This window comes from Takifugu flavidus, chromosome 22 (assembly GCF_003711565.1).
Source record: "Takifugu flavidus isolate HTHZ2018 chromosome 22, ASM371156v2, whole genome shotgun sequence".
NCBI classification, from domain to species: Eukaryota; Metazoa; Chordata; class Actinopteri; order Tetraodontiformes; family Tetraodontidae; genus Takifugu; species Takifugu flavidus.
In genome coordinates this window covers 5,781,045-5,791,006 of record NC_079541.1, presented here as the reverse complement: position 1 = coordinate 5,791,006, position 9,962 = coordinate 5,781,045, and the positions used below count along the sequence as shown (strand labels likewise).

At 47.7% G+C, this 9,962-nt stretch overlaps 3 protein-coding genes across 6 annotated transcripts; 2 read left to right on the top strand and 1 right to left on the bottom strand.

Moving 5' to 3' along the window:
- The first annotated feature begins 391 nt into the window (after positions 1-391).
- rad51ap1 (RAD51 associated protein 1) lies at positions 392-3,111 on the top strand. 4 transcript variants are annotated; one of them, XM_057022333.1, is made up of 10 exons: positions 392-541; positions 617-683; positions 756-802; positions 983-1,100; positions 1,566-1,663; positions 1,800-1,889; positions 1,983-2,111; positions 2,189-2,365; positions 2,441-2,578; positions 2,663-3,111. In XM_057022333.1, exons 2-10 carry the CDS (start codon positions 667-669, stop codon positions 2,788-2,790), a joined length of 942 nt encoding a protein of 313 aa, XP_056878313.1. In that variant the 5' UTR covers positions 392-541; positions 617-666; the 3' UTR covers positions 2,791-3,111. The 4 variants fall into 4 exon arrangements, with proteins under 4 accessions (XP_056878313.1, XP_056878310.1, XP_056878312.1 ...); XM_057022330.1 differs by having other exon boundaries at positions 393-541; positions 2,438-2,578; XM_057022332.1 differs by having other exon boundaries at positions 416-496; positions 2,438-2,578.
- A 320-nt stretch (positions 3,112-3,431) lies between these two features.
- Positions 3,432-6,573, top strand: LOC130519118 (probable polypeptide N-acetylgalactosaminyltransferase 8). Its single transcript, XM_057022278.1, has 11 exons — positions 3,432-3,741; positions 3,820-4,051; positions 4,184-4,350; positions 4,422-4,605; positions 4,677-4,874; positions 4,943-5,057; positions 5,143-5,328; positions 5,408-5,545; positions 5,631-5,726; positions 5,799-5,969; positions 6,054-6,573. Exons 1-11 carry the CDS (start codon positions 3,549-3,551, stop codon positions 6,237-6,239), a joined length of 1,866 nt encoding a protein of 621 aa, XP_056878258.1. The 5' UTR covers positions 3,432-3,548; the 3' UTR covers positions 6,240-6,573.
- ada2b (adenosine deaminase 2b) lies at positions 6,434-9,874 on the bottom strand. The gene is given in 10 exon segments (XM_057022304.1): positions 6,434-6,619; positions 6,693-6,895; positions 7,341-7,498; positions 7,581-7,689; positions 7,777-7,813; positions 7,815-7,847; positions 8,389-8,516; positions 8,589-8,799; positions 8,883-9,102; positions 9,342-9,874. Coding segments are annotated over 10 exon segments (1,479 nt in total). The 5' UTR covers positions 9,634-9,874; the 3' UTR covers positions 6,434-6,531.
- Positions 9,875-9,962: the final 88 nt, after the last annotated feature.

The window sequence follows — 9,962 nt, the reverse complement described above, 5'->3', positions numbered from 1 at the left end:
GAAATGCAGGTACACCACATGGCAGGCCATCCATTATTTATTAGAATAAATATTAGAGATCTATGAATAGTAGTTCTGCAAATAGAGGTGTTATTTTTTTGTAGTATGTTAAAGGACCACAAATGTGAAACAAAATGCGTGCAAAAATTCTGTGTAATTTTACAGGACCATAACATGTAATCCCTTACAGTGTAAAATCCTAAAGTTTAAAGTGATTGAAAGGCACCAGAAAGAAGGCATTTGTTTGATAGACGTAGATTCGCCATTCTATTTATAGCCACGAAAAGCACATACCCTTTATTTTTAGATACAGTCACACAATATTTTTAAGACCAAAAAATGAAATAAAATATGTACGTTGTAATGACGTTTCCGTTCCGGCCGTCATCCGGTCTCCGTCAGCCTTGACGCCCAACGTCACTTCCGCCCGCTGAAAGCGGGATAGTTGAACGTCGCTAGTTTGTCAGCTGTTGTGAAATTAAATAAAAAATTAAAGGTACGTTAATTTGGTATTATAGACACCGTTTTCGTTGGTAAATTGGTAAGAAGAGCTAACGTTTGAAGATTGGTTACCCTGAACATTCAAACATTAACTTGATGTTTGTTAACTTTTAAGCTAGCTAACTTAGCGTCAGTCACTCAACTGTTTTACCTCTTAATCGTACAATGGACCGACCATCAAGGTTAGTAATAACTTGTTTGATTTTTATCCCTGTTATGTATGTGTACGCTAATACTTTGGCTACCATTGACAGGAAAGCAAAGGCTGTGAATTACTGTGAAAGCAGGGACAACGACGATGGTGAGACACCGTAGCACATTTTAAATCAGTTTGAAGCCTTTTATCGGACTTAATGCTCTATTGGTTTAATTAATGACTCTTACTGTACAGTATTTCACAATATTGTTGCTGCGACTCATTTTTAGAAGACTTTAGCTAGAAAGTTTCGTGCACGTCAGTGGTCTGTATGTGTGTTGACAGAAGAGGATTTTGCCTTTGCGAAAGCTCCACCAAGCAAAAAGGCCAGGGAGAGTGGAAAACAGGAGGCCAAGAAATCCTCCAGTCAAGACTCCCAGTCCACAGCCAGCCAGCACAACAGGTTTGGAATATCATTAATATACAAAACCTGCATAGTTAAAACAATAGCCACTTTGGTTATACATGAAAACATGCTAACTGGTAATGTAGCTGACGTGATACTGGATGTAAACGATGTATCTTCTTATCAGGAGTTTGGTCTGTGCATGAGCTGCAGCTCTCTGGCCTCCCTGGTAGATAAACGAGAGCTATCGGATGAATTTGAAGAACTTTTTGGCCCCTTTTCATACATACACTGAGATCAGGAGTGATTTCACACATGCAACACACACCAGCAGAGTGTTTATTCACATGCTGGAGACAAGATGACTGGCTGATATGAGGGGATGTATGGGTAGAGCAAATATCTGATACCACGTATCCTGCACCGCACACTAATTCAGAGTTTCTCTGCTGTGTTGGAGGGTTTTACATCACACATACGATGTGGCTGAAGTCATCTAAACAGGAATTTGGTTTCCAACAGAAAACCGTTGGATGAGAGGCTGCATGACAGAGATCTAGAAGCGGCTCTCACCCTCTCCTTGCTCAATAGCTCAAATGAGAGAGAGGACCAGGCTAAAGGTGATGGTTTGTCTTTGCAAAAAAATCTTTAAAAAATACCGTTGTCTGGTGTTGAATCTTACGATTTTATATATATATATATATATATATATATATATTTTTTTTTTTTTTTATTTTTTTTTTATTTTACTTTCAGGGGTTGCCAAAGTTCAAGTTGTGGCAGATGAAAACACAGACCCAACGTCTTTGTACCTCTCCAACTGCAGTGTGGACAGTACAGTTTTGGGTTAGTTCTGTTTTTGTTTTTTTACAGTTTACACAGAGCGGTTGTTGATATTCCTACAGGAAACGCTGCTTGATTTGTTGTTTTGTGTTGAAGGTCTGGATGAGATCTCAGCGGAAAAGGAGACTCTTGTAAAACAGAGAAAAGCTGCAGCTAAAGCTGCTGCAGAGTCGAGGAAAACCCTTAAGGATGAAGATGAAGACTATGAACCTAAAGCGTCCCCAGGTTGTCTTCTCGCCCGGACTGTTTATCTTCTGCTTCCCTTCTGGTGTCGGTAAAATGGCAACTGGTTCCTTTTCCAGAATCAGACAGCGATTTCAGTGAACCAGCGGAGAGCGAAGATGAAGAATTCACCGTGAAGAACGTCAGCAAGACAAAGAAGAGGGTAAAAGAGAAAAGCAGGCAGGTCAAAGCAGCTCCTGCTTCCAAAAAGGCAAAGCCGGCTCCTCAACCAGCCAAAGTTAAATCACCTGGTGGAGGTACCTACTTCTCCTCGAGCAGTTTTGGCTTGATAAATTATCTTCTTTAAGATGAAAACTGTCTCACCGCAGCAGCAGCAACACCAGTGAGAAGTCCCCCAGTTGCAAAAGTCGCTCACAAAAGACCGGCGTCATCCTCCGCTGTGCCTGCATCAAGACCTGCGCTCTCTCCCATCCCAGCAGGGGGCAGAGTTCCCAAGTGGAACCCACCAGGTGCTGCACAGATGACTAGCAGCTACAGGTCTGACCAACACAGAGAGTGAAGCGAATGCTAATTTAATTCTCTTTTGTCTTCAGCTCAAGTTGGCAGGAGTCCGTCTTCATCCCAGTCCACAGATGTGAGGTCACCAGGTCAGGGGCTGCGGCTGGGACTGTCCCGCCTGGTTCGAGTGAAACCTCTTCACCCCAGTGTTGCAAGTCACTGATGGAATGGTAAAGACCCTGTGATGGACCCCCTCCGTGCATCTTCTTTAGCCAGAAGACTTAGCGGCCTCATTTCTGTGTCAAAAACTCATCAGTGGGACTTTTTTTGACATTACGCTTCGCCCAAAAGACCAAATCTTGAGCTGGTTTTTGGTTCAGAGGTATCTAAACTTACCTTTGATTGCTTTTATCTGTGTCTTTGGTTTAGATTTATTTGAAAAAGATGTATTATCTTTAGAAAACAGTTTTTCTTCTTTCTATTGTGTACAAAGACTGTATATTATGTACATATAACAAAAAATAAATACGTTTCCAGAATATTACTCAAGTGCAACACTGACTTTCTGGGGTCACATGAATCCTGAATAAAAAACGATCCTGGCTCCTGCTGTCTATATCTTTACCACTAGATGTCGACAAATCTTATATTTGGAACTTTTAAAATCCCAAATGGTATTTTCAGCTTTTTCATTACTTTCCTACTTCACCTAAACATATCATCATTCAGTACTTATCTAATTTAATTTAAATAATTAATAAATAATAAAGTCTGGTTCCTGGAACTGTTTCTCCTGCTGGGTCACTACAGCTAATCACTTGCACCTTGGGGCACAGGTGCAACACTCATGCATGATCTGTGTGCACACCTGAGCTGAGAGGGTGTGGAGACAGGAACCACCAACAGCACGACATCAAAAGTGGAAGAGGACCGTCCCCTTGTTCGGCTTTTAATAGACATGTGATACCCTGGAAGTCCAGGATGAGATCTGGCTGGATTAGAGAATCCCTCATGGTCTTTACCATGACTGCCACTCTGCTCTACCTGGGCTCCATCAAGAGCACGGTCCACGAGCACTCGGAGAGACTCCATGGAGCCCACCGTAACAACTCCATCAGGAGCCAGAGAATGCTTCAGAAAATGTCCAGGATGGAAGTTGATATCAACAAGCTGTGTGAGTTTTTCAGAAAAAGGCTTTTCGCAATGATTGATGGGCCATCGGCGTATCACCAGATCTTCTGTTCCCCTGCAGTCGGTGTGTTGAACAGACGGGAGGAGGAGAAGGATCCGGTGGAAGCCACCAAAAAGAACCTGGTAGTGAAGAGGTTGTACCCCAACTCGGCTTTGTTTCGGAAGTGGGGCGGCGAGCTGTCGGAGGAGGAGCAGAAGGAGGCGGAGAGGCTGTTCCAGCAGTACGGCTACAACGCCTTCCTGAGTGACCGGCTGCCGCTCAACAGGGAAATCCCCGACACCAGACCCACGAGGTGAACCTTCTTGCCCTGTGCTTTTGATCCTCAAGCACATTCCGACTTATTTCTGCAACTTTTCTTGCTCAAATGAGCCTTTAGCATCCTCCTTAGAAACAAGTAATCGAGATAATTACTGCTCTGTTGGAGGTGCGCAGAGAAAAAGTACCCAGAAGAACTGCCCAACATCAGCGTCGTCTTGATCTACCTGGATGAAGCTCTGTCGGTCATCAAAAGGGCCATTCGCAGCCTCATCGACAAGACGCCAGCCCGGCTGCTGAAGGAGATCATACTGGTGGACGACCACAGCAGCAACGGTGGGTTACAAACGGCTCCCTTGACTATTTCATATGTCCCTATCAGTAGCTTGACACCGTTTTTTGCGCAGAGGATTTGGGCAAAAAGCTGGACGAGTACATCGGCTCCATCCACGAGGAGCGTCCGGGTCTGGTGAGGAAAGTCCGGCATGCAGAGCAGCTGGGCCTCACCCAGGCCAGGCTGTCTGGGTGGAAGGCCGCGGTTGGGGACGTGGTGGCCATTTTGGACGCCCACATAGAAGTCCACGTGCAGTGGTGGGTTCAAGTGCAGTGATCAGCTTTTCTTTTCAACTCCGGCTCCGGTTGTGAAGCTGTGTCGTGTCCAGGGCAGAACCACTGCTGGCTCGGATAAAAGAGGATCGAACGGTCATCCTGACGCCCGTGTTTGACAACGTCAAGTACGACGATTTAACGGTGCTTCATTACCAGCCGGCAGCGGACGCCTTTGACTGGGCGCTGTGGTGCATGTACGAGAGTTTCAGGCCTGAGTGGTATGACCTGAAGGACGACTCGCTACCCGGCAAGTAAGTCTGACCTTAAACCCACAAATTCATCCTAACGATGAGTTCGGACAGGTGAGATCTTCCCTCAGGAGCCCCTCCATCATGGGGATCGTTGTCGCTGAGCGCAAGTTCTTCGGAGAAATCGGAAGTCTTGATGGTGGAATGAAAATCTATGGTGGAGAAAACGTGGAGCTCGGGATCCGGGTAAGAAGTGATTCATTTGAACAATTGGATTATATCGGGATTTGTAGTTGTGATGTCGTTCGTCTCGTTTTGTTTTTTATTACAGGTCTGGTCCTGCGGTGGCAGCATCGAAGTCATACCCTGTTCCAAAATCGCCCACGTCGAACGAGCCAGGAAGCCGTATCTTCCCGACTTGAGCGTAACGATGAAGAGGAACGCCCTGAGGGTGGCGGAAGTGTGGATGGATGAATATAAAAGCAACGTCAATGTCGCCTGGAACCTTCCACTTGTGGCGAGTGCCTCGAAAATGTGGTTGAGTGCACACTTCCGGGCGGTTCTTTAATGTAGATAACTTTGTTTGTTCTCCGTAGAATCACGGGATAGATATCGGGGACGTGTCGGAGAGGAAAAAGCTGAGGAAGAGGCTGAACTGCAAACCCTTTAGTTGGTACTTGGAAAATATTTACCCTCAACTGGACCCTCTGGACAACCTCGTGGGATATGGAGTGGTGGGTTAGAGACCATCTTGGGGTTTAGAAGTGATTTTTCTGGCTCTGCTTCAGGAGTTGCTCCACCTTTTTCCTGTCATCACAGCTGATTAACGATCTAAAACCAGACATCTGTGTGGATCAGGGCCCGGTGCCTGGCAACACACCCATCATGTACTCCTGCCACCACTATTCCCCTCAAGTATGTACAGATTCAGCTCTCCCACGCAGGCTTTCGCGATCTCCATCACCTGACGGTTCCTCTTTGGTGCAGCGCTGTTATTATCGCACCACTGGTGAGATCTACGTCGGAGGAATCAAGTCGCACAAGTACAACAACAACCGCTGCCTGGTGGACCCGGGCGGCGGCGGCAGGAGCCCGCAACTGTACGAGTGCAAAGTAGCCAAGCAGAAGCACTCCCACATGCTGTGGGACTTTCAGCAGGTGAGCACTTCAGTCAGATCAAAGCAGCAGTGAGTGAATCCAAGGCAGGGGCGGGGCTTTGATGGTTATTGCATTTATTCCCAGAACGGACCGATCCAGAACCGCGAGACCAAGCGGTGCCTGGAGATAGCGCAGGAGAGCGACGGCTATTACCACCTGGTTGTCGGGCAGTGCAGCGATCAGACCTGGAAGTTGCAGTATCTCATTAATGCTACCCACGGACACGTGGAAAAAGGGGGGGCGCCTCGTCTGAGGAGAAATGGCGTCTGACCTCAAAGTTCTGGACCAACCCATGGACACTTTGAACTGCTGGACTTTTTTGTAACTCCTGTTTACGTTGAATTGCTTTAGTTTGGAACATTTGCAACTGTAAATTCATTCCTTTACTAATGCAGCGCTCTGGTTTGAGTCTTATTGTTCTTTTTCTGCAGGAATAGCCACAAAATTCAACACATTACTCCCACTCCAAGATTCTGGAGACATTTTATTACAATGCTTAAAAGAAAGGGTGCAGTGCTGTAGCAGGCTAACATTTCTGTTGAGCAGTCATAAGTCATAGCTGTCATAAATATTCTGAGATAAAAGCTTCCCATTTTTTCTGCCACATTGCGTAACCTGTCTCCTTCAGATGAGTCGGCAGGGAACTGTACCTGGGAGGGAGGAGGCATTTTAGATCAAGTACAAAAAAAAGCCCAGGAAATGCAAAAACTGGTTGATTCTCACTTGATGGAGTTAAGTGCCAGCTCTTTCAGAGTTCCCAGGTTGGCCTTTAAGCCCCCGATGCCGACAAAGGCTTCATAGAAGTCATAGGAGAGGCCCGTGGTGCCGAACAGAGACGGGTCATCAGAGCTGATCACCATCGGGTGGCCCTCAGAAATCAGGGTGACTGCAGGGTGGTTCCGAAGGTCCGATACCAGCTTCAGAACCTGTGCTCAAGAGAATACACAGTAAATATACACTTGAGCCTCATAAAACAAGATCCAGGTCAGTAATTTGGAGAATGGACAGAAAATGTCTCCTGTCTCCATCTAGTTTAGTGCAATATTCGGGAGCTGTGGCGACCTCTAGCGGCGACATTATAATTCCTAATTATCTGCTCATTACATGTACGTGGAGGGTGAGGCACTTGCTGGCTGCTGGATAGTTCAGTGGTTTAACACTGCTGATGTTGGTCTGAGAGATCAGGGTTCAGGTCCTTGGGCAAGACCCTTAAGGCCACCTGCCTATCTGGTAATGTGAGATGTGGGTGGGAGACTACTAATGACTCAATGTGCTACAGCAGGGGGAGCTGGGGAGCTGGGGAGCCAGGATGCCAGGGGGGGCGACAACTTGACCCCCGTCTCTGAGTTAGTCAGATCAATATTTATAGACCTGGTTTGAGATGGGGCACAACTCCACAGCCACATTCCTTTTCCGAGAGATCTCCCTCGCTAGCGGATGGTGTGCCAGAGCGTAGCCGTGGCCGATGCGCGTCGTGTTGAACAGGAGGGCGTCCAGAATGTTTTGGTCCACGTCAGTGCCTTCGTCATCTGTCATACAGAAAGATGCTTTGATCTGTCACTTTTCTTCGTTGAACAAAGGAATAATTTACAAACACTTTGACGTAGTCACCTGTCTCCCCAGCGTGAAAGAAGTACGGTAACGCAGCGCCTGTGGCCGCCGGGATAGAAAGGGCCTCCCTGAAGTACCAGAGTGTCCTGCCGCTGTCCTCCCTGCCGACCTACGAAAGATAAGCACAAGTTATTAAAATCAGGGGCCGTGCTTGTGTTTGTCAAGAGTTTTAGATTAGAATAAAAGGCTTCTTAACCAGGTCAAAGCCTGCGACAACATCCGGGAAGTCCTTCTACAGCTTCTTTAACCTTGGATAGACTCATGGCTCTGAGGTGAAAGCAGCCAGAGACGTCATAAACCACCAAATTGAGCGATGCATCACAAACCCACAAACGTAATCCCATTCTCCGTAATTCTGACCTCCTGTTGATTAGATTAAATCATTTCCATTCCTGTGAACCGTAAAAAAAATTAAATTCAAATTAAATACAGGAATTAAGGAATAAACTTTTTCTCAACTTGGACCAGCGCAAGAGTAATTTGATTCATTTTCTTTCATATTTGTTTTAAGTAATAAGAAAAAAGATTAAACAAAAACAGCTTTGATTTTTTTTCCCCCCTCTCTCCAGCTCTGAACACACATTCTGATGCTCTAGTCTAAATTTCACAGGAAGTACTTTTGACTTTTAAGGCTAAATCTTCTTAGGTCGTACTTGAGGACAGGCTACGATAAAAGAGCATGTCACAATAGACCTCAATACAACTGTCAAAATATGCTATTGTTTGTCATGTCGCTAACCGTTAGCTAGCCTGTTTCTCAAGGCCGAGGACTGACCCTCAGATCCACCTGAATAGGTAAACGACATACCTGTGCACAGAGATGATGATACGAGCCCCGAGGAAGTCTGGATGGTCCGCCATAAACTGCTTGGTAACCTCCCGGAAGGTTTTGAGGGACCAGACCTTTTCGTGAACGGTTCCATCGAGTTCATATGTCTGAAACAAACCAGAAGGACTTGAACCCGCGGCTCAGGGCGCGGGAGCAGCAACGTGGGATCTGAGAGGAACCTTGGCGAGGCCGCTCCGAAGTTCCAGGTACATGATGTTGTCCAGCTGGAGCTCGGTCAGGCCCCTGTAGATGTAGTCCCTCAGCACGGGGGCGTGGGTGATCAGCCCTGCTGCTGCGAGGAAGGCCTTCTCAAACTTCTGCCACACCACTTCCTGGCTGGTGTACTCGCCCTCCGGATCCTCGGTGAACAGCGTCAGATGCTGCATCAAACTGAAAAAGACCGCCAATTTTAATTCCCCCCCTGCCAATATTTGGAGCCAGCTTGTTCCGGGGAGCGTGGTGTCCTCCTCAACCTGTTGTCAAAGCCCGTAGGGTCCCCGACTTTGGCTCTCAGGGTCTCCAGGAGTTGCCAGTAGAAACAGTCCCACCTGGGGGCGGGCTGGCGTGCAGAGAACAGGAAGCGGACGGAATTGTCCCACGTGAAGCAGATGTAGCAGTGCGGCCTGTAGGTGACGTTTTTCACCAGCCACTCCACGCTGACGAGAGCCGAGCTGTGGATGTGGAGGGCACCGCCTGTCGCCACGGCAACAGGACAAAAAAAAAAAGGTCATCACATTACACTGAATGAATGCAAATCCTGGTCGTCTAATCACAATCAAAGGTGCATCCAGGCAGCCGATACTGCCTGCTTCAGTTTGTCATGAAAATAAAGCGGCTTTAAGCACATGAGTAGATGCCAACAAACAAACAAACAAACAAACTGATGAAAAAGTGAGTGTCAAATATTATCCTCCATTTCCTGCCTCCGTTACCTTTGGGCATCCTCTGCAGCATTTTGAAGATGGGGCTCTCCTGGATGAGGGTCTTGGCTCGGAAGAAGTGCACGGCGGGGGGGAACTGGGCGGCGGACAGCTCCTTCTCCTTCAGGCGGTGAAGGCGGGCGTCCAGCTTCAGCTCGGTCGCCGTCAGCACCACCCTGCCTCCCGTCTGCCGGAGCGCCTCCTCCCGCATCAGCAGGTCCCTCTGGGACGGGTCAGGCATCCCCTCCGCCACTCCCGCCAGCCACAGGAGGGGCACCACAACCCGGTAGAGCCGGATCACCATGTCCGGCGGCTAGATCATGGTTGCCCTCCGTAAGAATCCAGATTCCTGCGGCTGGAATACGACTAAAACCAGAAGGGCTGTGGTTTCACTGGGTTGATTAACCACTTAAAGAGCATGCGACTCACAGACAGAGCCTCCTCAGTAGCTCTCCCTCAGTGAACTCCCTGAGGAGCTCCCAGTCCCGTCCCTCCAGACTCCACCTATGCTCCGCTGGTGGGTGTTGGGGGGGGTGTCTGTCTGTCCCATGCAGGCTGGCCCTATATAGAAGACTGTTGGCTCCACCCACTCCCTTCTTCTTCATTCTTTACCCTGGCACCACGATTGGGGGG